General features: G+C 30.5%; 1 protein-coding gene across 1 annotated transcript in view; it reads left to right on the plus strand.

The window, feature by feature from the left end:
- Smp_180960 (putative anion exchange protein) overlaps positions 1-10,961 on the plus strand; it is a gene marked incomplete at both ends in the record, with an annotated part of 49,715 nt that overhangs the window by 8,700 nt on the left and 30,054 nt on the right. Inside the window, one exon of the mRNA XM_018796147.1 lies at positions 9,300-9,632. Coding sequence (XP_018650389.1) covers positions 9,300-9,632 — 333 coding nt within the window. The remainder of the gene's footprint in view (positions 1-9,299; positions 9,633-10,961) is intronic.

Raw genomic sequence — 10,961 nt, forward strand, 5'->3', positions numbered from 1 at the left:
TTGTCTTTCTAGATAGCATCATAAGTAATTGCTTAAGAAAAAGTTAGGCCATTATGTATGCTTCAATGACGTTGTCATGTAAGATGGTAAAATTTTTTAAAAATAAAACCATGCAATTTAAATGATGCAACATTATAACTAAGGTTTCCATTTTGCCCTACATACCCTCTACATTATCTCGATGTATTTAATCCAACATTTGCTTGTTTCTGAACAATACAGATTAATTATTAATCAAATTAATGTGTATACATCACAGCGGTAATAGTTTCTATATATATATATATATATAACCTGTTGTCCACAAGGAATAAATCTGACATAGCTGGAAAGCATTAGCAAACCATATATAAACATTATTATTTGTATTTTTTTATTTTTTGGACTACCTACAAAGTTCCAGGTTAAGTGTTACTTATATAAGTATTCTCTCTAAAGTTTTAAAAAACGGACTAATCATTGTTGTTTGTTTAAAAGCATAAACCACTATTTTCTAAAATCAATAATGTCCTCATTAGTTTGAATATTACCGGAAACTCACGTGTACACCTAAATGTTAAACACTTTTTCTCTTAACATATTGTACACAACGACAAAGCATAGTGTTCAATATTTATTTAGTTATCATTATTTGAACTTACTCTCACTGCCTCTCACTGACTTGAAATTTAATATTTATATATATATATCTTTGATTCTTTCTGAATAACTAGTTTAAGTGTGAAGAAATAAATAAAAGCAATAATGTATTATTATTACTTATGAACCGAACATATAAGGTTCAAGTTTAAACTACCTTGACCAAAATAATGTTTCACCCTATAGCTTATGTGAAACATATGATCAATCTATGAAACAATTTTTATTGTTTTTAATTCTAAGCTTGATATAGATTTAGATAACTAAATTAATTAGTTTTGTTGATCTTGCTTTAAAAATTACATTTTAGCAAAATGTTATAATTTGACATTATTCTCCTTCATTCTTTGGAACTATACTATGGGCTAGTTGTTTATCGTTTTCTTCTGCATCATCTTAACTGTACTATTAAGTGCAAGTTTTCTTGGCTTTATGCATAAGGTGTGTTCAACTCAACAAATTTAGACGCATGTTGCCAAATTAAGTGTTAAACGGAATATACCCATTGAGACATAAATTAAGAAAGATTGGTTCATCAAAGAGTTCTCTTTTCGGCGAATTCGTTGAAAACTAAGTGTTGTCCTTAGATCCCGGTAATCCATAGGCAATACCAACCATTTGGCAAAAGAGGACTGTCAGTATCCTATTCTGAAATTTTAACAGGCGTGAAATAGGATTTTCTGCCTTAGAAAATCATTTACTCAACTTTTTTACAGAGGATTATTATAGGGATAGCTAAAGATACCTACCCTACTGGTTCTGATTTCATGTAGAATAATCTTGTCTACCACACTAATACCAGCCCTCACAAGATACCCAGGTATAAAAAGTTTCCTATTATTTTCAAATTTGGAAATGATAAATCATTAAACTTAAAGATGATTACTAAGCTTTAATTTAGGACATTATACTTCACAGATTAGATCGACAGTTATGACTTTGGCTAAGGTGAATTACTATCTTAGCATAGAGACCTTAGAATTCACTTAGTATTGTTTATTTGAATCTTCACATTGATGTTAAGAACTGCGATGGGTCAGTCTCTTATTGGCATATGTGCATAGTGTGCGTAGTGCCTCAATATTGCCTGAAGTCCTAAATAACAATGGGAAGATACAAGTAAACAACATCAAGTGAATATAACTTCACACAAGCAGGTGGCTATCAGGACTCAGTAGCTAAGTGGATAACGCGATGGCGTTTGAAGCGAACGGTATTGAGTTCGAGTCCCAGAGTGAACATCAACTCTGAGATGCAGGTACATCTGGCTGACGAGTCCCAAATAAGACGAAACGCGCGTCGCGGATTCCAATGCTAGCCACTATCCATCTTTGCTTATAGGGACTTTAGGTTTATCTGAAAATATCATTAAACGATAAACCTAAACTATGTATCAGACTTTGACTATTCGAATCCCTATAGATTTAGTTGGTTTTGTCTGACTATCACAGTCACATTTATATGAATTATTCTAAAATCTGTTTTGTAAATAGAAGGAATTTATGTTATGATTCCAAATTCATTATTTTTAAAATTCTTTCTTTGGGTTGATTTATATTTCTGTAAATATTCTAGATTGTTCATGATAGCTTTGTCAACTTTCATATTTGATTAAGACGTAGAGAAATATAGTTTAAAAGATCAGTAAGTAAGTAAGTTATCTAATCTCTCAGTGTCACACTATTGATTCTTATTTAATTTTATGCTAATTATTATTTTCAGAAGGGGGTTTTGTAGAGATTTTAGTAATTTTGTATAGTTGAGATCATGAGTCAATTGAAGCTAGACCACCATGGAAAACTTGGAGGCACTGGACGGCCGTTTCGCCCTATTGTGGGACTCCTCAGTACTGCGCATCCACGATCCCGCCTCACGAGATCCGAACCCAGGACCTACCAGTCTCGCGCCTTTTGTCAAATGCTTTATAAAAACTATTGAGATTATCGGTAAAATTGTCTCGAATAGTTTTCATGTTGAAATAAGTGACTACAAATACTTATTTGTATAGACAGAAAGCAAACTTTTGTTAACAATTTATTATCAACTATCAATGGTTAATATAACCCGAGTGAACTTATTCTGTTTGTTAATCATGTGTTGTAATTAAACAGTACAATTCTTTTTGCACAATCTAGAAACCAGCCTTTTTACAAAGAGCATCTGTGGCAGCGATTGGAGCTAAGGTGGGTTATGGTTTCATTTTATTGACAAAATTATTCTTAGTTGAGGTAAAGACAAGTGTTACTGTTATTTTTTTTCGATTTATTGTTTATACGACCATTTCCATGATTTCTTTTATGTATCGTCTTACAACTATCTTGAAGTATTTAGAGACACCATAAACAATCAGTGTTTTCAAAATCAAAACATCATTCTAGTATATCAGTGTAATATTTCTAGTAGGAACGAATGAGTTAGCCAATGCCATTAGAAATAATCTCTAAAATGTTATCTGTTGGTTTCAAGTTAAATTAGTTAGCATATGGTGATGTAAAAGTAGGTTACCTTGTTTCTAAGGTCAGATTTCCACTATTTCTAACATCAAGTTTTCTACTGCCTATCTCTGCTATATTATTCCCTTTAAAAAGATAGTTTCTTAAAGACATTTTTTCAATTCTTACATATAAATGGAGCCCAATTATAATACTTATATTATTTCAGATAAATCAGGCCAACATATTCGTATGGTAGGGAATTACTGTTTTATAAAAGATTCTCACTTTATCAACTGTCAATACTCTTTCTTCTATATCAGTTGGATTTTTTAAGAAATTAATCCTGAAAATATTATCTACCAGTCAAACGTTATGGCGAAAAATCAGACACTTTCTTCGCATAGTTCATATAGTTGCAAGATAGAGAACTTCAGTAATAATGAAAAAGCAGTACTACTTAATACAGTTATTATCATGGTGAACACAATTTTAAATAATTAGAATAAAAGTGAAGAAACCAAATAATACTAATGTTGCTTATAAATCTTGTCAATTATTTAAACATCGTTTGGAGTGCTAATTTTAATGCCCTTTGTAAACTTATATTCACTTGGAACTAGTAATAAGTGCACGTACTATTTCAACACAGTTGTATTACATGTTTGAGGACTTTCTGCGTTCCATCCAGGATACCTATATCATCATAATAAGTACCTATCAGGGTAATATTAAGTAAAATCTTGAAAAATAAAATAAAAACATTCTTCAGCCTTATAGAACACTAAATACACTTAATCATTATTCAGCATTAAATATAAAGCTAAATCTATTTTCCATTATCTTAATTCTATTTTCAAAATGAATAATCAACTACTAACTAACTACTTGTTTTCATTGATTTCTTCTCATAATCTGCCTATATATCACCTCCTTTATTCTATAGAAGCATATTTCTATGACAAGAGCATCTGCTTCAACGAATGATTTTAAACCAAAGGTGGGTATTTAGTGTATATTGAGTGTATAAGTCTAATGCTAACAATTGCTAAAAAAAATATGGGACTTTTTTGTTGAAAAAAAGATAATGTATGTCTGTGCAATTTAGTTTAACTATTCCTAATTATACAATCAATCAATCAATGATTTCTTGATCACGTTTTCAATTAATTTGAGTTTGAGTATCAATTTTTTATATCAGTAAAATGATTAAAGCTTCCAAGTAATATAAGTTATGTAACTTTTAATGATTTCATTGTAAATTTTGTTAGACACTTTCATTTTATTAAAACAACTTGTCAAATTTATCTATCAAAAACAATTTCATCATGAAATGATAAATACTTACTTACTTACTTAGGCCTGTTACCCCTCGTGGAGGAGCATAGGCCGCCCACCAGCATTCTCCATCCAACTCTGTCCTGGGTAATCCTTTCCAGTTCTTTCCATTTTTTATTTATTCTTTTCATATCTGCTTCTATTTCCCGACGTGATGATAAATAACGAATGATAAAATACAAGAGAACACACATTTTAAATACGTAATCAATGAACGTTTAAAATTGTGCACGAGAATGAACCTTCTGATGAGTACTCCATAAATTATTATCGAAGTTCTACAGAGAAATTAGATAACATTAATTTAATCTGTGCTGGACTTTAGACGATTACTTGAAGATGATTACATCAATATATGAGATAGAGGACCGTCATAGTTCAACTTATAGTTTAAAGGTAGTGAGTTCATGACAAAATCTGATGATCATGTATTCAGTACCGTATGGATATACTATCATGAAAAATTATAAGTATTAAATGTCTCTTCCGTGCTTTGCAATCTTGTAAATGCCCTCCAGTCGACATCGACTCGTGACTTTACTTAACTTCAAAATGTACCAATATCGATACATCATAAGATCAAAATCTAGAGATGTAATTCTTTTGGATTGATCATCTTGTTAATGATACAAGAATAAATATATTGATAAACTGATTTTAGTCAGTATACTTGAATTTATCTGATTTATATGAAAGTTGGAGTTATTCTGTCTGTTGGTTTAAATAACAGTATATATGTATATATTTTAGACTGGTCAATAAACACGAACAACATATTATCAGAGGAACACAATGTATATCGAACAACATATCTGTTACTCTTTTAAAAATATTATCTAAGATGTATAGAGATGATTATTCAAATGCATAGATAATTAGTCAACGATAACTGAATTCAAAATAAATACTTTCATATGTTTTATTAAATCCAATGTAATAAATTTCGTCCTGTATTAAAAGGAACGGTCTTTCCTAGTAACAATTACATTCCATTCTTTTTAATGATAGGCAGTTTTAACATTGTTTTATACTTCCGAACCTGCATTTGTAATGGTTTAGTATACAATAAATCTACAATGTATAGTTGTTTGATTGATAACCACATGCTTGCTAGTCATTAAAATTGTATGAGAATAGTAAAACACTCTAGATTTATCGATTTATAATTTCACAAAATAATTTAATCACTGCTATGAGCTGAATGATAGATATTTATATCTGTTCGGTGCTTCTAGACAATAGCAAGTTACTCCGGACTAGGATTCCTTGATGAAGAGAGCAAGAGCGAAGATTGGTGCAGAATAATACGCATCAATCTTCGTTCTTTTTCTCTTCAAGGTAATAAAGGGAAATATGTGTATGAGATTCCATGAGATTTGACATTAGTGAACAGAATTGCAGATATACCTTGCTGGTAAGTATCATATAATACATAGATGTAGATACATGGTTTTCTGTGTGGCATAATCTAAGGTTTATCTTCATGTCAATTCATTAGGACTGGTGTTAGCACTACAAATACACCTATAGAATTCTATTATCACATGTAGATTAGACAACACGGTGTTCTTAAATTCAGAAAAACCAGTGAATCAATATTTGTTAACTATTATGTCATTACAATCTTTGTCCAGTTTGATGATAATAATAACACTTATTTCATCTGCACTTTATTTTATTATAACTGTATCGTAGTTTATAAGAACTTTTTTCTAAATTAGAGCGAATAGTTTCACAGTATTTGGGTGCCGAGTTGATCTGAGACATTAAATAGGAATAATATATTTGTAAAATCTCAGCGAATGAATTTGTAGTAAATCCAACGTTTCGCCTGACAATCTGATCAAAGCTTTTTCAAGGACAAGATTGGCAAGCGAAACGTTGGATTTACTTCAAATTCATTCGGTGAGATTCTACAAACATATTATTCCTATTTAATGTATCGTAGTTTGTTGAGGATATAATTTATTTCATACAGCTTTTTTACATTTCTAAATTTCACTAAAACAAGAGTAATTAACGGAGCAGAGTAATATGAATTCATTATACTTCACAGTTTCTCATCAGCTGCTCACATTCTAAGTATAATAGTACTAATCAGTAACACTTCATCTTACATAATTTATATTAAAATATCGGAAAAGTTCTTATCAGTGAAGATTTATCAAAAGTGTAAGCTGTAGGGAAGAACTGTAAGAGATATTTATATTGCTATATCATATGAGTATTTATATGTTGAATAAGAGAATACTCTTGAGTCAAAAACAAAGAACATACACACAGAATTATTTAACAATAAAATAATAATGCTTTGATTATGTAAATCTTAACATGAAATCTGTCAACGTAGTAAAGATCAGATAAAAAGATGCGAGTCAGTATTCAAGGTCACGAACAGAGGAATTCATGAATAGCTTCATCACAAGAAATGAAAACTGAATCTTTTAGGATGCGTGAATTGGGTTTAAATATTTCTATGGCAATCGCTTCAGAGAACCGTAGTAAATTCGACCTCCTCTGTTTACTAATTAACTTGAAGGACTTTGAGACATCAACATTATAGTCACTGTCAAGCAGATGGCTTGCAATATCACTACTGAAAACGTACTGAATTGTTAGTCTAATCTTTTACGGAGTGTGGTCAGAGATGTGGATACTAACCCTACTTCCTGTTCTTTCGATATATGAGCTTGACACGTACATGTAGAGTGTTAGGTACAACTGGAGGTAACATAAGGCGTCAATTTATCTGCATATAACTTTATTAATAAAAAATTAGTTTGATACAGAGGGATAAGCTTAAAAGTTAGATGCATCCTTTTTATTATAGCCTTTAATCTGAAAACAATTGTTCAATCTATCTCATTGCTCTTGAATCCAAGTCTCAGGAAGATAGCGTTCTTCTTAATCATAGCATACTCCATTTCTCTCGCTTTTGTCTACTTATAATTATAAATTCTTGAGAATAACCATTTATCATATAAATATCTTTCAGCTACGGTTAATTCCCAATCTATTTTATCTTTTGAAAGTAATCTCCTGACACAATTAAAAAGCGTTCTAAAAAAACCCGTTTGTAGCTTATTCCATAAGATCTATTGATCTTTAAGAATAATCCTATCCATTTATCCTTTGGATAAATATATCTCTCAAATCAACTATTTCTATCATGCCTCATACTGAAGTCTAGAAAATGAAACAAATTGTTATGTTATGCTCCATTGTAAATCTAATTTGCGTTTTTGGCGTAAAAAGGAGTAATCTGAAACTTATATGAGCTCAGCAATTTTGAAGACTTTTCCGGTTTCCCACATTGTCCGGACGTTCCATGTACCTATAAAAATTGTTGCTCTAATTGTTAGAAGGTGCATCAGCCTCATGACTTCTGAAGGAACTCGGCTTTCATCATAAGGCGTCATAATTCTTCCTCCAACTATCAGGGCAGAGTTTAAATGGTTTGAATAATTTTTTTCTGGTTAGCGTTTTTTTTAGCGAGTTGCTTTTCTACGGGATTGGGGGCCGAAACCCCATGCTCAACTCTCCTTCTTTACCCGGACTTGGCACCAGCAGTAGCCCCCAGAGGAGCTACAGGCAGAGTTACTTATATCAGCCACAAAGTCATATCTATATAGTTTTATTTAAAACTTATTTTTTCACTTTAACTGTCCATCATTTTGTGCTGAAGTTATTTTCAGAGATTTGTTTTATTTAAAAGAAATTTAGAAAAAGAATTTCAATTAAAGAATATATATATGCACAATATACGCACACAAGTGAAAATTGACAAAATTAATCAAATATTTTACCTTTTAACTAGTTATTACATAAAGGTGAAATCTTATTTCCCGGTATTTACAAAAAGGGATGTTTTCTAAAACTAACTTTTTGTAATAATGCTAATATAATTGCTACCACAATTTTTTTTTCTGTAAAATTGTTGTCATGGTACTAGAAACATAAAACTGTTTTTTTTTATTCAATTTAGTATAACGTTAAATTATATTTATACTCATACGAGGTTTTTAAGCCTGTACATACATTTCATATCACTTACAGTTCCCACTTATTGATTTTACTTTTTATGCATGCACAATTATCCCCTTTATTATAGTTCCATTCTCATTTCATTAAATATCTATAATGTTTATCTTTTGTGAATGTTTTCATTGTTAGTCATTTAATTTCATTGTCTGGGTAATGGAATTTTTGCAAGTGAACACCAAACATAAGTTTTTTTACAATGCAATTGTGTCATTTTATGAGTATCTGTACATTAAGGTTTCATATGGAGTTTGATCAATAATACATTGTTTAATCGCACATGAGTGGAATCCGGATTAGATAAACACTTATTATTTTACAGTGTAACTCATTCTTCAACTGAGATCTTTATGAATACAGATCCAATTTTAAGAAATATTTATATATATATTCAACAGTTTTTCACTTCACCAATTTTTTTCAGGAGCAATGTTCAGTTAAGAGATCATGTGTATCATATAATGATCTTGGTTATAAGGTTGGTACTATGTGTTTTGTTTTTCTCTTTTGACAAGTCGGAACCTAACGAAGATATATGATTTTGCAATATTAACAGATAACTAACCTAATCAAGCTATCGATCTAATGTGTATGTTTTTACTCAAAGCTTTGATTTAACTGAACTATTCATGTTGTTCATAATGGAATAATGCATTTTAAATCATGATTTATGATTAATTTCTTCGAGTCATTGTATTCATCATATATGTATAATGACTTATTATTGTAATTTTAAAGGTACCATACGATTCTTATCGTATCTCTATTAATAATTTCCTAGTAATTTCTTATAATTGATTAGATTGTAAACTTTTTTTTATCTTAGTTCTATTTACTCATTTATATCAGCTTTCTCTAGGTAGTAGAGAACAAGGATCAAGTTCACTTACAAAAGCGCTTAGTATACACAATGAATGTCAACATCCTTATCATCGATATAATCAACCATTAACTAATTGTTTATCTTCTGGTTCTGAAGCATGTACTGTTATTTGTGGTTTAATTGAATTTTTAAAATCACCAATTCTTGTATTGTTAAGATTAAATAAAACTATTCAACGTTCATGTATTTCTGAAGTGGATATTCCAGTACGTTTTATATTTATTTATATTGGACCACAAAATGATGAATTAAATTATGCTGAATTGGCTCGTATATTTGCAGTAATGATGACTAATGATGTAAGTTGATATTGTGATTAGTTGTTTTTGAATGTTGTTCCCTTTTTCGTGAATACAGATAGTAATACAAATGAAAAAGGTTGTTTCAATGATTTCTAAAAATAAAAGGTTTTGATTTTTAATCACTCGGTTACAGGTTCGAATTTCAATTCACTTTTGTTGACTCATATCAAACATCCAAGCTACAAAACTGAATACTTTATGTTTGAGTTTTACTCTACTCAGCGTCTATACATGAAACTGTTGTTTGGCCTTTTTGGAAAACACTTTTTTTCAGACTACATATCAATGTGTTAATGAAATTTTAAGTCAATTTACAGACAAACATATGTTTCTTCTTAACATTACATGTGAAGCATTCACATAAGTATAACAACTGATTTAGCTATGTAATTTCTTAAGCATGATAGAATATAAATGTAGTGATCAGCTGATCTGTTATTGAAATATGACATCATTTAATGTATAGAGGAATACAATTTAGAAATGTTTTTTTTCTTCAATGTAGGATTTGAATAGGTTGATTTATAATGGATGAGAAAAGTTATATCTCATTTTTTATAATTAATGTTTACCAACTGATAACTACTGAAAACTTCATTTCTGACATGTGTACACACAATATTCATCAATTTCAACCATGTACATCTAATATATCTTGTAATTTTCAAGAATGTTTTATACCTTATAAACACATTTTTTCTCAGAATCTTATTGTTGGGAAATAGAATAGTATACTCAGAAGGGGTTTTGTAGAGAATTCAGTATTTTCATAGTTGAAATCATGAGTCAATTGAAGCTAGACCATCATGGAAAACCTGGAAGCACTGGACGACTGTTTCGTCCTATTATGAGACTCCTTAGCAATGCGCATCCGCGATCCCACCTCGCGAGCAAGATCCGAACCCAAGACCTACCAGTCTCGCTTCAGAGCACGAAACGGCCGTCCAGTGCTTCCAGGATTTCCATGGTGGTCTAGCTTCAATTAACTCATGATTTCAAATATGAGAATAATATACTGTATTGAATATTGTTTGAAGTTACTTTTTAGTTAGTGGCACTTTCAATTTTTTAATCAAGTTTGAAGGAAATCTGTATGAACATGAAATCGGTAATTCAAAAATTGACTTCATGACAAAAATATTTCCATACTAAGGGGGATTGAGCTACAATGTAATACAAGGCCGTCGTTATACAAGTGTTTGTGGTTTATCCTAGATCAAAATTCTCTTCAGCCATGTTTCCAGATCTTACAGGAAGTATAATACTGTTAGTGATATTTGTCTTCAATGGCTCTCCAAATGATGACAGTTCATGAAATATGGTTGT

Source organism: Schistosoma mansoni, chromosome 2 (assembly GCF_000237925.1).
Source record: "Schistosoma mansoni strain Puerto Rico chromosome 2, complete genome".
NCBI classification, from domain to species: domain Eukaryota; kingdom Metazoa; phylum Platyhelminthes; class Trematoda; order Strigeidida; family Schistosomatidae; genus Schistosoma; species Schistosoma mansoni.